This window comes from Pristis pectinata, chromosome 12, assembly GCF_009764475.1.
Source record: "Pristis pectinata isolate sPriPec2 chromosome 12, sPriPec2.1.pri, whole genome shotgun sequence".
NCBI classification, from domain to species: domain Eukaryota; kingdom Metazoa; phylum Chordata; class Chondrichthyes; order Rhinopristiformes; family Pristidae; genus Pristis; species Pristis pectinata.
In genome coordinates, this window is record NC_067416.1 from 33,259,276 (window position 1) to 33,278,546 (window position 19,271).

The 19,271-nt window shown below is 44.8% G+C and overlaps 1 protein-coding gene across 2 annotated transcripts in view; it reads right to left on the reverse strand.

Annotated features, from left to right (window-relative positions):
* The window catches only part of LOC127576756 (interferon-induced protein with tetratricopeptide repeats 5-like), a 41,513-nt gene continuing 22,242 nt past the window's right edge, over positions 1-19,271 (reverse strand). Inside the window, exons 1-3 of one of the 2 annotated variants that reach the window (XM_052027472.1) lie at positions 8,449-8,464; positions 7,416-7,649; positions 1-2,550 (exon numbers count right to left, since the gene is read on the reverse strand). In XM_052027472.1, coding sequence (XP_051883432.1) covers positions 1,101-2,550; positions 7,416-7,543 — 1,578 coding nt within the window. In that variant the 5' untranslated portion in view covers positions 7,544-7,649; positions 8,449-8,464 and the 3' untranslated portion in view covers positions 1-1,100. Of the gene's footprint in view, positions 2,551-7,415; positions 7,650-8,448; positions 8,465-19,271 lie in introns of those variants that run through there. The other variant, XR_007957284.1, reaches the window with a different exon arrangement.

The window sequence follows — 19,271 nt, forward strand, 5'->3', positions numbered from 1 at the left end:
TAGCATTTTATTGGTTACTTTAACACTTGTCACTGATATTACAGCACATTTAACAATATTGATCAGAAAATATGTGCCAATGACCATAAAGCTTTAAATGAAAATTTAATAAAAAGCTGCAAATCTGAAATCTTAACAATCTGGAAACACTCAGCAGGTCAGGCAGCATCTGGGCCTTCAAAGGGTCATCAATCTGAAGCATCAACTCTGTTTTTCTTTCCACAGATGCTGACTGACCTGCTGAATGTTTCCAGAATTTTCTGTTTTTATAACATAATACTTTAGCATTTTGAACAGTTTGAGTCTGCCGTGGTGCTTTTTCACTGTAGATCACTTTAAGCTTTAACTCATTGGTGCGGCAGGTAAAATGGGGCCATACAAAGACTCTAGTACAAGTAGGGGAGATTACATCCGAAATATTTTTGCTTTCAAACTAAAAGTTGCTTAGAATGGAAGTATTAACTGCAAGTAACACAGAAGGTTAAGGAAAATCAAAAGTAATCAATCTCCAGTCTAAACTGGATTATAAAACATTCCACATATCTAGGTCATAACTGATTTTGCCCCATTTGAAAAGAAATATGGTGCAGTTGAGTATTCCCCTTTATAATGATTTGAGTATTTCATAAATAATTTCATTTTCTTTCGGAGCAAGCTTTATAACCTGGAAACTGAATCAGATGGCACCTCTTGTTTGGCTCTGATCACACAAAAATCTGTTTTACCCAGAATTTAGTTGACTAGCAATCAACTGAAGGTGAAATCAAACCCACTGAGTCATTGGACTGGGCACTTACAGTTGAAATACATGCTTATGCTTCTGATTCAGCCATAGCATCAGATGTACCTGAAATGACCTCACATATTCTACACTTCATCTCGGATGGAAATTGGAGTACTGGGGAGAGAAGGGAATGCTGTTCTGTGTAGTCACAAAATCAAGCACAAAACCTGCAGATGATCGCCAATGAAATGTGAATTAAAGTGTCCACATTAATGTATTATACATGACATTGGTCAACTGTGTAATAGCGGGAAATAGTTGAGGAAGGACCTTTCCACAGGCAAAATGCCCTGGGGTCCATTTGGGTATCGAGGGCCTAAGTAGAAAGGCGTAATTCACGAAGAGCACTGAGATATTCTTCATTGTCAGGATCAAACTCCAAAGCCTTTTCAAAGCATTCAGTAGCTTCAGTCTTCTCCCCAGCCAGCTGGTGCACTAACCCCAGTACACCAAAGGCTTTGCTGTTGCTTGGATTTCTGCAAATTTGTTTTGTTAAAATCTTTCTCAAGTTAGTGTCACAGATTTTCCATTGTGTTGTGCCATGTTGGAGTTTAAGTCCTTCCAGAAAATAGTTGATGGCATTTGATTCAGATCTGTTTTGGTGCAGTTCAAATAATCCAACCTGTAAAACTAATGCCTGCTTACTATCTGGAGCAATATCCTCCATGCTCAGGAGATCGTTGTAGATCTCCTCTGCTCGTTGTACTTCTTCATTTATTAAGCAGATTCCTGCATAATCCAGTTTTGCAAGAAAAAATGATGGTCTTAGTATAAATGCCTCTTCAAAGTGATGCTTGCACTGACCGATCAACTCAGCTTTCTGTTGAAATGCAACATTGGAAGAGTGTTTGCTGCCTGGATCTTTCTTCAGAGTGAATAGTTTTCCCCTGTAACACATACCTATTTGGTGGTGTAAGAAGGCAGAGCGTGGAGTAGATTCTAAAGCTTTCTTCAACAGCCCTATCGCTATATCAACAGCGCCTCCTTTTCTGTAAAACTTCGCTGCATAGCGAAGCACGTATGGAAGATCAGGGGTCTTCTGCAATGCTTGTTCAACTAATTCATTTGCTTCCTGCTCTTCACTGAACTCTTGCAGCTTTAGAGCCAACAGCACCATGGCCACAGAGTTATCTGGATCAAGCTCCAGCACCCGACGCAACTGTCTCACTGACTCACTCTGCTCCTGATTCTCTGGGATACCAGAAAATGACGCCAGACGAAACAGAGCAGTGGCATAGCCCATGACCCACTCCACATTATCAGGATCTTCCGCCAGAGCCTTCTCAAAACATTCCTTTGCCTCCTCATAGTATTCAGCAGCAGAACTGAGCAATGACCATCCCTTCTCCCCGTACACTTCAGGTATCATTGCTGTATAGCGAGGGTCAGTGGTGAGCGGTTGACAGATCACCTCCAGCCTGTCGAGGTAGGACTGGGCCTCGGTCAGTTGTCCCATGTGGTAATGCACCCAGGCAAAGTTTCCATAGGTGATGATGCTTCTTCTTTCAAATTCATCTTTGTGGTTCTCCCTCCGAATCTTTTCAGCTTCCTTCAAGTTTTGAATTGCTTCTTCATGGTTGCCTTGCAGGCAGTTTACAAAAGCCAGATGGTTGTAGGATGTGGCTTTATATTTTACACTAAGATTTATAGAATCTTGTAATCTAAGCTTCGCATTGTCCAGGTCAATGTTGTCTTTCTGTGGGGTCCACGTGAAGTGGCATTGAAGCTGGAGGAGTTTCGCGAACAAGGAATCCTTCAGTGTGTTGCTGCAAGAAAGCACAAAGGCCATTTATGTCTTTTGGATTCTCCATCCTGGTTGCTCAGATTCACAATATTAGCAAATTCCTAATAAGTGAGCAGGTGCATCAGACAGAACAGTTCCATCACTGCCTGGTCTGACCAGTATACACCAGACGGAGATAAATCCAGTGGAAGAGAGCCTTGGTTCTGGAAACACCAACTAATAAGCTGAGAGTGCCAGCTGAAAATAAATACTATGTTTAGATCATGACAAATGAATGTGTTTCAACTTATGCAGTAGAGCAGCATACATTTACATCCAGATTTGTCATTAAAGGGTTAGGCCAGTCCAGCACTTTATTGATTCAGTAGCTGGAAAAAGGAAAGAAGAAAGCAACTTTGTGGTACCATGTCAATCAGTTGCTACTCTATCAGAATACATACATGATTTGTTCATTTCATAAGTAATTGGTAACTGGGGACAAGGCTGACAAGCTGCCAGGCACTCCCTGGGTAACTGGACAGATTCTCCAACTAAGGAAACCCCATCATCAAACTAAAATTGCAATTGCAAACCCACTGCAATTCGCCTATCGCTGAAACAGGTCTACAGCGGACGCCATCTCCCTGGCCCTACACTCAGCTCTGGAGCATCTGGACAGTAAAGACACCTACGTTAGACTATTGTTTATTGATTACAGCTCTGCCTTCAATACAATAACCCCAAGCAAACTTGTCACCAAACTCTGAGACCTAGGACTCAATGCCTCCCTCTGTAACTGGATCCTTGACTTTCTAACCAACGGACCGCAATCAGTGAGGATAGGCAGCAATACCTCCAGCACGATTATTCTCAACACTGCTGCCCCACAAGGTGGAGTCCTCAGCCCGCTACTCTACTCCCTATACACTCATGACTGTGTGGCCAGATTCTGCTCTAACTCCATCTACAAGTTTGCAGATGATACCACTGTTGTAGGCCGTATCTCAAACAGCAATGAGTCAGAGTACAGGAAGGAGATAGAGAGCTTAGTGGAATGGTGTCATGACAACAACCTTTCCCTCAATGTCAACAAAACAAAAGAGCTGATCATTGACTTCAGGAAAGGGGGCAGTGTACATGTACCTGTCTACATCAATGGTGCTGAGGTCAATAGGGTTGAGAGCTTCAGGTTCCTGGGAGTGAACATCACCAATAGCCTGTCCTGGTCAAATTACGCAGATGCCACAGCCAAGAAAGCTCACCAGTGCCTCTACTTCCTCAGGAGACTAAAGAAATTCGGTTTGTCCCCGTTGACTCTCACCAACTTTTATTGCTGCACCATAGAAAGCATCCTACTGGATGTATCACAGCTTGGTACAGCAACTGCTCTGCCCAGGACCGCAAGAAACTGCAGAAACACAGCCCAGCACATCACGGACACCAGCCTCCCCTCCTTGGACTCTGTCTATACCTCTTGCTGTCTTGGTGAAGCAGCCAACATAATCAAAGACTCCACCCACCCGGGTCATTCTCTCCTCTCTCCTCTTCCATTGGGTAGAAGATAAAGAAGCCTGAGGGCACGTACCACCAGGCTCAAGGACAGCTTCTACCCCACTGTGATAAGACTATTGAATGGTTCCCTTATGCGGTGAGATGGACTATGACCTCACAATCTCCCTTGTTGTGACCTTGCACCTTATTGCACTGCACTTTCTCTGTAGCTGTGACACTTTACTCTGTACTGTTATTGTTTTTACCTGTACTACGTCAATGCATTCTGTACTAATTCAACGTAACTGCACTGTGTAATGAATTGATCTGTACGATTGGTATGCAAGACAAGTTCTTCACTGTACCTCAGTACGTGGCAATACCAATAAACCAATACCAGAAGGTTCAGGAATAGAAAACACTATGACCAAGAATAAGAAGGCAACATTTCAAAGAACTATCCAATATGTCACAAAAATATCATTGGTATCCAATTTAACTCAAGAAGGCAACATCCATCATCAAAAATCCCCCGCCCCCCCTATCCAGGGCAACACACAAAAAATGCTGGAGGAACAAGTTCATTTCCCTCCATCGATGCTGCCAGACCTGCTGAGTTCCTCCAGCAGTTTTGTGTGTTGCTCCAGATTCCAGCACCTGCAGTCTCATATGTCACCATCCAGGCCATTCCATCTTCTCGCAGCTGCCATTGAGCAGAAGGTAGAGAAGTCTTAAGTCCTAAAAACCACCAGATTCAAGAACGGCTACTTTTCTTCAACCAGTCGGTTCTTGAACCACCAGCGCAACCTTAATCAGTACGGTTTAGCAACACTATGACCACTTTGATTACCTTGCACTAAAATGGACTTTGTTTTTATTATTTTGTTCTTCCTTGTAAAATTTGTGCATAATTTATGTTTAATTTGTGTTTTTCTTGTGAATGCTGCTTATCTGATGCTATGTGCCTGTGATGCTGCTGCAAGAAAGTTTGTCATTGCACCTGTGCATACATGTACTCTATGTCACTAACTATTACTAATAATGTTCTTTTAAATCTTCTTACAGGGCTGGCGATCTTCCGACTTCCAGGAATGACTACGAAGTGGACCCGACTCCCAGACCCAGAGGGAAACGACCAGCATGGCCTAGGACGGACCTGTCCACGTGGAAGCCTCTGCAGGGCAAAGAGACGTCCCCACGGAGCCTCCATTGCTGAGACCCGATTCCTGGTCCCCACCAGAGCGCCCGACACCAAGAACTGACGTGCTGAGGATGAGTCCCGAGGCCCAACCCAGTGAGAGGCCCGACCCAACGAGATCGACTCCCGAGGCCCGACCTGACGCCGAGGCCCGAAGCCCGACCCGACGCAAGGCCAAGGGCCGAGGCCCAACCTGATGCGAGGCTGAGGCCCGACCTGACGCAGGGGCAAGTCCCAAGGCTGGAACCGACGCAAGGCCGAGACCCGAGGTCCGACCCGATGCGAGGCCCAGGGCTCAACCCAACGCGAGGCCAAGGCCCAAGTCCCGACCCAATGTGAGGCTGAGGCCCAAGACCCGACCAGCTGGGTCACGACACTGGGGCCCCTCCGCATCGTAAGCCCGACCCTACGGAGCACCCGGGGCTGAGTCCCGACGTCAAGGCCCCCCTAGACGCCCCCACTTACCTGCTGAGACAGCTCACTCCTCTTCAGGACACTTAAACCTGTATGGAATCAACTATTTACCTCACAAGATAGCAGAATCCACTCCAGGTCTTCCAAGCTTACCTCCCAGTCCAGAAGAATCAACTCCAGGTCTTCCAAGTCTGTTCACTGGCAGTCACTTACCTTCCAGTCCAGGTGAATCCACTCCATGTCTTTAAACTCCAGCAAGGAGAAGTTACTTACCATCCAGTCCGGGGAAATCCACTCCAGGTCTTATAGGTCTGACCCTAAACAATAACTTATCTGGTGGCTCCACTTCAGGACTGCAGAGTCGCCACCGCATGTCTCGGAAACGTGGTAAGAGGGCTGGGCTGCAGGTGAGGCTGAAGCAACGTGGTTACAAGACCCCCCCTCCCCAGCATACTACTAGCTAACATCCAGTCCATTGAGAACAAAGTTGATGAACTGAGGACAAGACTGACCTACCAAAGAGAACTGAGGGACTGTTGTGTACTATGTCTCACTGAAATGTGGCTTACACCTGCCTCACCTGACTGTGCTATTCAACCTGAAGGCTTCTCAATTCATCGAATGGACCGTACAGTGTCCTCAGGCAAAGTTAAAGGCGGAGGGGTCTGCTTCTTAATCAATAACATGGGGTGCTTGGATGTGACAGTCTTGGTGAGCTCCTGCTCACCCAGCCTGGAATATCTAACGGTGAAGTGTCGACCATTCTATCTGCCAAGGGAGTTCACTTCAGCTATCCTGATGGCAGTCTACATCCCACCACAGACGGACATGAAGCCTGCACTCAATGAGCTATACTCCGTGGTCATCATCCTTGAGACAGGATACCCTGATGCCCTCTTCATTATCGCAGGTGACTTCAATCAGGCCAGCCTCAAGGGTGTGTTACCAAAATACTATCAGCACATCTCCTGCTCCACGAGGGGCGCTAACACCCTTGACCACTGCTACACAACCATCAAAGATGCCTTCCGAGCCACCCCTCATCCTCACTTTGGAAAATCAGACCACCAGGCTGTGCTCCTTCTCCCTCCATACAAACAGAAACTGAAACGGGAGGATCCGGTACAGAGAGTCGTGCAGTGCTGGTCTGAGGAAGCAGATGAGCTCCTACGTGACTGTTTTGAGACAGTGGACTGGTCCATGTTCAAAGACTCAGCTGCCAGCCTTGATGAGTATGCCACCACCATCACAGACTTTATCAGCAAGTGTGTGGAGGACTGTGTACCAAAGAAGACAATACGGGTGTTCCCAAACCGAAACCATGGATGAACCGGGAGATCCACTCCCTACTGAAGTCGAGGACTGCTGCAAATCTGGTGATCCTGATCTGTACTAGAGATCGAGATATGACCTTCGGAAAGCTATCAGGGATGCCAAGAGGCAATACTGACTCAAAATAGAGTCCCAGACCAGCCGCCAGTTATGGCAGGGCTTACATGCCATAACAGGCTACAAGACGAAGACGGGCTGCATAGTTAACAACAGCGCATCCCTTCCTGATGAACTTAACACATTCTATGTGCGTTTTGAACAGAAGGGAAGTGGATTGTCACCACCCACCCTAATGGACTCCAATGCAACTGAACCGTTGAGGACATAAGATCAGTCTTCCAGAGAGTCAACACGAGGAAAGCATCTGGCTCAGATGGTGTCCCTGGCCGTGTGCTCAGATCTTGTGCTGATCAACTGGCAGAAGTATTTGTGGACATATTTAACCTCTCCCTGCTTCAATCTCAGGTTCCCACCTGTTTAAGAAGACCACCATCATCCCGGTACCAAAGAAAAGCAAGGTAACATGCCTCAATGACGACCGACCAGTGGCTCTGACATCCACCATCATGAAGTGCTTTGAGAGGTTGGCCATGGCACGCATCAACTCCGGCCTCCCAAGCAATCTTGACCCACTGCAATTCGCCTACCACTGAAACAGGTCTACAGCGGATGCCATCTCCCTGGCCCTACACTCAGCTCTGGAGCATCTGGACAGTAAAGACACTTACGTTAGACTATTGTTTATTGACTATAGCTCTGCCTTCAATAAAATAATCCCAAGCAAACTTGTCACCAAACTCTGAGACCTAGGACAATACCTCCCTCTGTAACTAGATCCTTGACTTTCTAACCAACAGACCGCAATCAGCGAGGATAGGCAGCAATACCTCCAGCACGATTATTCTCAACACTGCTGCCCCACAAGGTGGAGTCCTCAGCCCTCTACTCTACTCCCTATACGTTCATGACTGTGTGGCCAGATTCTGCTCTAACTCCATCTACAAGTTTGTAGATGATACCACCGTGGTAGGCCATATCTCAAGCAACGATGAGTCTGAGTACAGGAAGGAGATAGAGAGCTTAGTGTCATGACAACAACCTTTCCCTCAATGTCAACAAAACAAAAGAGTTGGTCATTGACTTCAGGAAAGGGGGTGGTGTACATGCACCTGTCTACATCAACAGTGCTGAGGTCGAGAGGGTTAAGAGCTTCAAGTTCCTGGGAGTGAACATCACCAACAGCTTGTCCTGGTCAAATCACGTGGATGCCACAGCCAAGAAAGCTCACCAGCACCTCTACTTCCTCAGGAGGCTAAAGAAATTCAGTTTGTCCCCTTTGACTCTCACCAACTTTTATCACTGCACCATAGAAAGCATCCTATCTGGATGTATCACGGCTTGGTACAGCAACTGCTCTGCCCAGGACTGCAAGAAACTGCAGAGAGTTGTGGACACAGCCCAACGCATGACGGACACCAGCCTCCCCTCCTTGGACTCTGTCTGTACCTCTCGCTGCCTTGGTGAAGCAGCCAGCATAATCAAAGACCTCGCCCATCCAGGTCATTCTCTCTTCTCTCCTCTTCTGTCGGGTAGAAGATACAGGAGCTTGAGGGTACGTGTAAAAGATAGCTGGACATGCAAGGGTCAATGGTATGCAGCTATTCTCCTCATAGTCAGCTATTATTCCAGCCATAACTATAGTCACCCCATGGGTGAGGTAATTTTATACCATGGGAAGAATAGTAAAATTCTTGTAAATATCTTGTAAAATTGTAAAATTTGTGGATAATTTATGTTTAATTTGTTTTTCTTGTGAATGCTGCTTATCTGATGCTATGCGCCTGTGATGCTGCTGCAAGTAAGTTTTTCATTGCACCTGTGCCTACAAGTACTTGTGCACATAACAATAAACTCAGCTTTGACTTTGAACTGTCTCAGTAATACTGACCACACAGGAAATGGGAAAAACAAATGTAAAAGTGATAAGTGTGAAATGAACCAAGATAACCTTATGCCAAATCTGCTTTCAGGAGAGCTCAATGCAGTGGTAGATCCAGAATGAGAAATCTAGAATAATTCCTGCTCAGCACAGGGAATTGTAAGAAATAGGATAAAGGTGACAGAGACACAAGAGACTGCAGATGCTGTAATCTGGAGCGAAAAAAACAATCTTCTGGAGGAACTCAGCGGGTCAAGCTGCACTTGTGGGGGAAAAGGAATGGTCAATGATTTGGGTCGAGACCTTGCATAAGGACTGAAGTACAGAGGGAAGATAGCCAGTATATGGGAGTGGAAGGGAGGGGTGAGACCAGGGCTGGTGGTTGATAGGTATAACAAGATGAGGGGGGGGGGGGGGGTTTATGGATAGGTGGAACGAGGTGGAGGAGGGGGAGTGTTGAGACAGAAGCTGGTAGGTGATAGGTGAAAACAGATAAAGGGAAAGAAAATTAGGCAGATGGTACAGGGTGGGAAAGGATAAGGGAATTAAACCCCACATGTGTGCCATTGAAGGCTCACTTTAGTCATCGTTCACTAGGTTTAGTGATTTCCCTCCTCCACAATTCCCAACTTGTTCACATTTCCCCACACTGAACTCCAGATTCTGCAGCTTTCCCCACTTGCCTTACCTATCAATGATGCTTTGTAGTTTTTAACCCCAATCTGTTCTGCTCACAGCGTCACTTAGTGATATTGATAAACGTTAATATATGATACACTCTTACTGCAGTTAACTGAAAGCTCTCAATGGTGAAAAGCCTTTTCCCCAATGCAGATTCCTTTAATTGGAGGACATGCTCATTAACTTGCCTCTTGGTCTCCTCTCTCCTAATGAATTTTTTTTACACTTCAGTGACATGGACTACAAAGCTTGCCTCAAATTATCAGGTCCTGGGATCCCAAAGTGAGTGAACCTACCCCACTCCCAATACCTCCCAGTGGTCTGAGATCCCAGGATTAACCTGACGTTCCCAGATCACAAACCTGGGGTCAGATCCCAAATCCTTAACCTACATGATCACTAATCTTTCTCCCAGATGCCTGCAGATCCAGAGACAGATCAAAATAAATTTGACTGATCCAATTATCCATGCTAATGTCACTGTCATTTTCCCAGAATGTCCCAACTCCTAATAAAACTGTGTAAAGTGAAGGTGGTACTCACCTCATGCTGCTGTTCAGGATTCTAGCTGCACTTCAGAGGACTGGTTAGCTGAGAGACTGTGCAAGCTGAGGATCTCTGGTAGTTTTTATATCAGTGGGTGGGGCTGAGTTCCACATATTATTGCCTGAAACGTGGAATGGAAAATGAAACTGGAAACTGAAACTGATCAAGCCTAATCTTTCCTTGGAAATTGTTTGTGTCACAAAAATCCAGGAGCTCCAAAACTAGCAATGTTAAATTTACAGACACCACCCAGTTTACCCCTTTCAAGTGCTAATCCTGTCCACTAGTTAGAGTGAAAATAATAATCCCAAAAATTCTGGAAGGATTTAAGATTCTCAGAATTGTAGATTTCTCCCTCAAGCACTGCCTCAAGCAGCCCAGGAGAGTTGAGACTTAAACCCACTGTTGCTCCACCATTGCCCTCACTCTGTAACCATCTCCTCCCCGCGTCCTTGATCTCACCAGTACTGCTCAGTGGAAACTGTGGCTCAGAGACATCATGAGCATTGACATAGCAGGCAGACGCCACACAGAGTGGAGTCAAAGAGTTCTGGGGATTCAGGAACAGAGGGTCTCTGAAGATTGAGCTCATCTCTGTCAGGGTGGAACCTTTTAAATTAGGAGTCTCTGAAATCAGGGCTGAGCTGACCAAGAAAAGAGGAGAGAATGAAAGAGGAAAAGGAGACTATGAACGGTGTGTGATTGAGTACGGCTGCAGAAAGAGAGGAGTAAAGGGTTTAAGGGAGATTAAAGGGGAATCAGAAGGAGAGAGACTGGGAATTGAGGTTCTGGAAGACAAAACCTGGGAATGAACAAGATGAGTGGCAGACCAAGCATTTCTCACAGAGCTGGGAGTGACAACCAGTAAAGGGATAAGTGATACCTTGGGTCGAAACTTGTTTGCTAAACTTCTCTCACATTTCCTATGGTGGCAAACTTTCAGACTTCTTAAAATAATTAGCTGATGAATATCCCAATGTGGCTAAAGAATTTGCTGCATTGGGATATCCTGAGATTGGGGATGATGCCATATAACTGCAGGTTTTCTCCTTTAACATTTGGAAGCATGTTGACTGACACCTAAATCTCCCAGTAGACAAATTCCTGTGCAGTTAAGCCGGATATGATTTGGCCATTTTAGAAGGTGAGGGTTGCTGGGTAACAATGAGGGGCAGAAATGCTCACCTCAAGTTTTAGAGGACCAGTTTCATCAGGAGTTTCCTCGCATTTTATGTCCATGTTTTGAGCTCGCTGAGTTGCTGAGGAAGCTTTCTAGTACCTGTTCTGGCACGCCAGCAGCTTCCCAGAGTGTGGAACCTTGCAAAATGGGCTTCCCAAGGGAGTGCTCAGTTATTAGAGATTTAATTGAGGAAGAAGAGGAGGAGGAGGAGAACAGAACACCAGGCAGATGAGGTTATATCACAAGGTCTCTCCCTAATGACCACTGTGCCCAACAGGCAAAAGGTGACCTCCCTGGCCTTGTTTGAAGAACTCAGCGAGCTGAACCTTTTGATGACTGGCAAGCCACCTGAGATCACTGATCACATGCCAATCGGAATCCATGGCTTCCCCCTGCATGCCCCAGGCGCAATCTTCCAATGGGAGGCTGCCTCCTAGCCACTCAGTGAGGCCCAGCATAGCACAGGCCCTCTCCAACTCTTGATCATTGGTGAATGATTGTGGAGTTAATTAGCTTGAAATGTTATCTCCTTATTGCCTTGAACTACTGATTGAGTGGAAAATTGATTAACTTGATGTCTCTGTGCATTACTCTCTGCAGCTGTGGCCACAATACAAGCTGGTTCCCATCGACGTTGGGCAACAGTCCAAACGATTGAGGATTTGGAGTAAGGTTTATACCTACAGAGGTGCAGTGAGGTGAGGTGAGGTGCGGTGAGGTGGTGTTGCGCTGCGTTGCTGTGGCTAGTTTACTGTTAACCAGATGCTAGCAAACTATTGCAGTATTTGGATCAGGGATTCATTCACCAATGCGTAATGATCAGTCCAGATGAACTTACAAAGGAGTATTTAAGGAACGATAATGTTTCTCAGATGATATCTGGTGAACTGTGTCAGTGCCAAGGATTATATTGAGGAAAGAGTTCCTTTGTCTATACAGTTGTCCATACAGATTCATTGCATAATTGTCTATATAGATTCATTACTTTGAATAATTGTCTATAATGATTCATTATTTTTTCTGTATAGTTATCCATATAGATTCATAATAAAAGTGAGTTTCCATGCGGGAGTCCCTTATCACCCTTTACATAGTTTAGCTCATGGTGAGGTAGTGGAGCAGACTCGATGGGCCGAATGGCCTACTTCTGCTCCTTTGTCTTGTGATTTTGTGATCACCCTTGCCTCCCTTGTCTAACCCGTTTGGAGGGTATGAGGTGCTAGGAACCAAATTAAAACGATGGACCTCAAGCATGATATGCTCTTGAGCCATTTGCAAACCGGCTATAGAGAAAAGCAGATTCAGGAAGTGAACATTTGGCTGAAGAAGTGGTGTGCCAAAGACGGTCCTATTTCATGAGACACCAGCAGCAGTAATGGGACGAAAAGGAACTTTGTTGTTGGGGTGGACTCTATTTAACCCATGCAGAGAACAGGGTCTTAAAAAGTCAAATATATAAGATGGGCTTAAGGTCTTTAAACATGGAAAAAGGGACTTGGGATGAAAGGCTGTATCAATAATAGTTTAAAAACAAATAAAGGAAGGTAAGCATATTGATAGTGAGAAACCGTCCTTTTGGCAGCAGAGGTAAGGGGCTTAAAGTAACTAAATTACTTTACTATACCAATAAACAAGGAAAGAGAAATAAGAAATATGTAAGTATGCATTGGAGCAGAAGAACTGGTTAGCCCAAATAAGCATGTAGACACGCAAGGAGTATAAAGAACAAATTGAATAAATTACAGGCATAAATTCATTTTAGAGGGAATCACGTGGCAGCCATTACTGAGACAGAGCTAAAAGATGGTCAGGGCTGGGAAAAAAGTATTCCAGTTTCTTAAGTTCCTAGAAAAGGTTAGGTAAATGTAGCGGGGAAGGAGTATTCTTTGTGATCAAGGATGAAATTGCATCTCCCATGGGAGAGAACATAATGACAGGTAAGCAGGCAGTAGAAAATGAGGGAAAAGAAAAGGATGTAAGACTGTGCTGGGTGTACAGGCCCGCTTGTGGTCACTGTAACCTGGTACATTGAAAAGACAAGCAAAGGCAGCATGGTTTCAATGTGAAGCTTTAAGATTGGTCAGCAGGTTAGCCCATTTTTGAAAGCTAGCAAATCGGTTGAGTGTATTCAGATAGATTCTGCAAAATTATCTGCTGGAACCAAAAGGGACATAGGCTATGTTAAATTTAGTATTGTCTACCCTAACATTAAGCCTAATAATATGTGAACAGCTATCTATAAGTAAATTAAATTGGTAAATTGGTTTATTATTGTCACATGTACCAAGATACAGTGAAAAACTTGTCTTGCATACTGTCCATACAGATCATTTCAATAGTGCAATGAGGTAGTTCAAGGTAAAAACAATAACAGAATTCAGAATAAAGTGTTACAGTTACAAAGAAAGTGCAGTGCAGGTTGACAATAAGGTACAAGGCCATAATGAGGTAGATTGTGAGGTCAAGAGTCCATCTTATCATACTAGGGGGCCATTCAATAGTCATAACAGCAGGATAGAAGTTGTCCTTGAGCCTGATGGTGAAAGCTTTCAGGCTTTTGTATCTTCTGCCTGATGGGAGGGGGAAGAGATAGATTGTCCTGGGCGGGTGGGGTCTTTGATTATGCTGGCTGCTTTACTGAGGCAGCGAGAAGTGTAGACAGAGTCCATGGAGGGGAGGCTGGTTTCTGTGATGTGCTGGGTTGTGTCCACAACTCTCTGCAGTTTCTTGCTGTCACAGGCAGAGCAGTTGCCATACCAAGCCATGATGCATCCAGATGGGATGCTTTCAATGGCGCATTGATAAAAATTGGTGAGTGTCAAGGGGGACGTGCCAAATTTCTTTAGCCTCCTGAGGAAGTAGAGGCACTGGTGAGCTTTCTTGGCCATGGCATCTATGTGGTTGGACCAGGACAGGCTTTTAGTGATATTCACTCCTGAACCCTCTCGACCTCAGCACCGTTGATGTAGACAGGTGCATGTGCACCACCCCCTTTCCTGAAGTCAATGACCAGCTCTTTTGTTTTGCTGACATTGAGGGAAAGGTCGTTGTCATGACACCATGTCACTAGGCTCTCCATCTCCTTCCTGTACTCCAACTCATCGTTATTTGAGATACGGCCCACTACAGAGGTATCATCTGCAAACTTGTAATGTTCACGTTATGATTGTGCACAACACGGGTATTTGGAAGGAGAAACCAAAACAGCTGTAAAAATGCTGGACTTACATAAGGCTGGCTTCCTATGTGATGAAACAGGCTGCTGGCATAATAAACTGAATATATTTGTATAGAAGTATGGAGGGAAATGTTCAAAGAAGAACTTAATGTGATGTAGAACTAATTTCCATCAGCAAGGCCAAAATATCCATCTGACGAAAAGGACAACACAGAAAGCATGGGGGGGGGGAAAAGACAAAAAATAGCCTGGGAGACCAAGCACAACAATGACAAAGCAGAAACCAAAAGCAACGGGAAACGGAAAACAAAACTAAACCTACAATGGATATCAAAACCAACATAAACTCTTTCTAGCAATTATATTAGTAAGAGGAGGGCAAACTGCCAACCTGTTCAAAACAGAAACTTTGAAACGTGAGTGAATATCAAGAAACAGTAAGCAAAGCAAACTCTTTGTCAATTCTTGCAACAAAGGAGGTGATAGTGTCAAAGTCAAAAAGGCAAAGCTGAGGCACAAGCACATAACATTAGATACACAACATTCACAAGAAAAACATAAGTTATACAAAAATTATACAGGACATCCCCAGGAAACTATCATCAGATTGGGGGAGGGGAGAGAAGGGAGGGAGGGAGGCATTGGAGAGGTTGTGAATTTAACTCTGAGAGTAGATGTGTTTTGCAGCAGATGCTGTTGGTAGGGTGAGAGGGAGAAGAGCTGCAGGGTAGATGGAGTCAGTGTGTGCATGTAAGTTAAATTGACCGTGAACAAAGTTGACCACTTGAAAAGTTGATCGTTCAAAAAAAAAATCGCACTCACATTGGGCTTTAACCTCAACACACCAGACTGGGGAAAGATGGGTTTTTGGCTATGTTGATCAGCCATTCGGAGAAAGGTTAAGAACAATTCACAAATCAAACACAGGGTGACATTTCCTAAGCTTTCTAAAAATCGCAAGGGAAACTGTTGGTGGCGAAAGTATTTTATTGAGCAGGGGCTGAGAGGTTAACAATTTCATCTGACAAATAATACAACAGCCTCACAGCTTCTGTCTTGAGCAACTTTGAAATGTTCTCTGAACAAGAGTTGCTTTGGATCTTAGCAACATTCAGAATAAGCTTTCTACAGGTACCTTTGTCATTCAGTTGGGCACTTTAGCAGCTAGCACATCTCCAGTGAGGCACTCCTGAAGGATGTAGAGGAGGAGGCTGCTCCTGTCTCTCCTGCAACTGCACAAAGAGCAGCGTTCATGACAGACATTCAGCTTGCAGAAGGCTACATGCAAAGTAAACAGAGGGGGGCTCTGTTTCCTGCACATGTCAAAACGTCAGTGACCAAGGAGGCTCAGAACCTTGCACCGAGTGATTGTGGATCTTTGCAACATCTTGGAAGAAAATTCGCTTGCTTTCTATATTTATAGAAAAGACACATATAGTTTGCTGGTGATACAAAGATCGGTGTTGCAGTAAGTAACTTGGATGAGAACATAATATGAAAAGAGACATTTAAGTGGGTGAGAAAATTATAGCAGATGTAGGGACAGAAGGTGTTAGGTCTAGTCAGGGCTCACTTTCCTGGTGGGCACATGTGCTGCTGACTATAAAAGTAATCACCAGGCTAAGGCAAGCTTTGCAATCGTTCCACAGCTCTCCTGGAGATGCAAGTAAAATCTTGCAGTTGTCCTCTCTTAAATGTAAGAGGGGCTCTTGGATGTCCACTATTATGTGGCATCTAAAAAGCCCCAGTTGGAATCAGTAATTGGTTGGTTTTGTGGCTCTGATGAGCCTTAGTGGGCCATTAACTTCACCCAAGCTGTTGTAGGATCTGGTTATTTTCAAATCCACAGGTTCTTTCAGGAGTCCAGGAATGAGTTGAAAACAACTTGGTGCTTCACAAAGTTTTATTGGAAAGTTTAAAACAAAGAAACAGTCACACAGCACATGGCACTAGTTTTGATGACCCGAGACGAAGGGAATAAAAGATGAGCTCAGGCCGGGGGGAGGAGAGCAAGAGAGAGATTAACAAAAAGCGACACCTTTTATACCTGAGATAAGAGATGCTCTTTACCTAACAATAGTCCAATCAGGAAACCTATTAGATACTTGTGGCCAAACCAACCAATGAAAAAACCACATTTTCACCTGATGGACGAACCAATAAGCTAGCAAGCGGCCATTCCTTGTGCTGCCACTTGAGGTGTATTAAACACTATACATGTTAAAAAGCTAATTAAAACAGTCGAATCCAACAACCCCCCCTTTGATCCTAAGTCACCCATTTAGGATTATTATATAATATGTACAAGAATATACACATGTCCTTCAAAGCATCTGTAGCCTTGTGTCATGGTTAGGCAGATCAGTGGATGCACTTGCACGAGTTTGAATAAGTCCACTAATGATTGCCTTTAAACAAGTAATAAAGATGTAAATTATTATAAGACATATAGTATGAGCATTATGACTAAAAATACAACTACAACTAATAGTAGAATAGACTTCATGATGTCCAGTAGTTGTCGACTTGCTTGAAGTCTTCTGGCTGGTTAGTGATTTGCTCACTGTAGCCCAGCAGTGTAGGCACTGTGACCAAGAGGTTACTAGCACATTAACCACAGCACTTGTTGCCTTCGTCTGGCGCCACTTTAGTCCGCTTGCAGTGGCTGGCGTGTATCCACTTGCTTTTACCTTCGACCTTGACTGCTGAATTGATGATCAGCAGTACTTGGTAAGGGCCTTCCCACCGAGCTCCTAGTGGTTCCTTGTGTGGTTTCTTGACCAGGACCCACTCGCCAGGAACCAGGGTGTGTCCTCCTTCCAATGGACTGCTCCAAGCAGCAGAAACCTGATGGGAAGCAGACTGAACCACTTGGGTTAATTTCACACAATAATCGACTAAACTATCTGCCATTATGTGTATATCAGCCTCTCTGAGATCAGGGGCTCCCGGTAGTGACATAGGTCACCGTGTTACCACTTCAAATGGACTCAGTTTTGTTTTTTTGTTTGGGGTTGCTCTGATACTACATAAAACCAAAGGAAGAGCAGTAGGCCATGGTACGCCTTCCTCGTGGTACTTAGTCAGCTGTTGTTTGATGATGCCATTCATTCTTTCAACTTGTCCTGATGACTCTGGATGATGTGGACAATGAAAAGACCACTCAATGTTCATCAGTCGACATAATTCTTGGCAAACATTTCCAGTGAAATGTGTTCCTTGGTCCGAGTCAATGTGGCATGGCAATCGCCATCTAGGAATATATTCCTTAATCAGAGTTTTGGCTGTATGTGTGGCGGTAGCTTTTCTTGCTGGGATGGCTTCCACCCATCTTGAAAATTTGTCCACTATTACTAGGACACCTGAATATCCTTGGCACTTTGGTAGAGTGACGGAGTCCACTTGTAGATGTAGAAATGGACCAGGTGGAGCAGGAGCACTTAGTTGAGGTAGTTATTCTGCTGATCCAGGGTTAGTCTTCTGGCACGTCATGCATCTCTCAACTGTTTGTTGAGCTTGCATCCTGAACCTTGGATTCCATCACCATTGGGAGAACCTGTCAATCATCTTTTGCACTCCAATGTGTCCTAGGGAGTGTATCTGCTGTGCCAGATAGGGAAGCAGTTCATTTGGGGCCACTAATTTATGACTAGTGCCATACTTCCATACTCCATCGTCGTTTAACAACCCACCATTTTCCAGCCAGTACCACTTCTCTTGGTCTGAGCATTGACTTTGCATCTCTTGAATATCTTGTATTTTCGTCTGTGATACAGAGTTCAACTTTGTTTTCATAGTTTCCATTATCAGGTTTTCTTTTATTTTCTTCGTTCCTTCCCTTGCTGCCCTTTTTGCAGTTTCATCCGCGTATGCGTTTCCACGGCTTTCCACTGTGGTCATTTTGGAGTGACCTTTGCATTTCAATACAGCAACTTCTGATGGTAGTTTTATGACTTCCAGCAGTTCTCGTACTAGCTGGTCATTCCTGATTGGAGTTCCCATGGCTGTAAGAAATCCTCCTTGTCTCCATAAGTTCCCAAAGTCATGAACGACTCCAAAGGCATATCGGAAATCAGTATATATGTTAGCCGATCTTCCTTCTGCTAGCTTACAGGCTTCAGTCAAAGCTTTCAGTTCTGCCTGTTGTGCAGAGGTACCAGGGGCCACACTTCCTGAGGCCATCACTTCATTTTCTGTGACGACAGCCCAACCAGCCATGCGAATTCCTCCTTCAATGGTTGAGGAGCCATCAGTGTACAGAATTAGATCTGGGTTCAGTAAATGCATTTCCTTATGGTAATTTGCATCTTCTTGGCATATGATTGTTCTGGCACAGTCATGATCATCTTGGTCTTCCATGTCCACTGGCAGCAGTGTAGCTGCGTGCGCTGGACTTGCTTGTTGAATGATGATATTAGGTGCCTCAAGAACAGTGGACCACTTGGACCATCGAGCAGCTGTCACTTGAGGGGCCCTGTGCATGGTTAGTAGAGTATGTACTGAATGTGGACAGTCTGGTCCGGCATGATGTTAGAGGCAGTCATAACTGCCAAGTAGGTTGCCTGCACTGCTCATAGACATGAACACCATCCTAATGCTACATTGTGCAATTTGGCAGAGTAATAACCAACAGGACGCTGTTGGTCTCCATGTTCTTGAGTTAAAACTGCCATCATGTAGCCACGCTTCTCGTTGACATGCAGGGTAAATGGCCTTCCTGTGTCAGGGATTCCTAGTGCAGGTGCAGTACTTAATATCTCCTTTAAAGTTTGGAAAGCTCCCGTCTATTCTTCATTAAGAGCCAG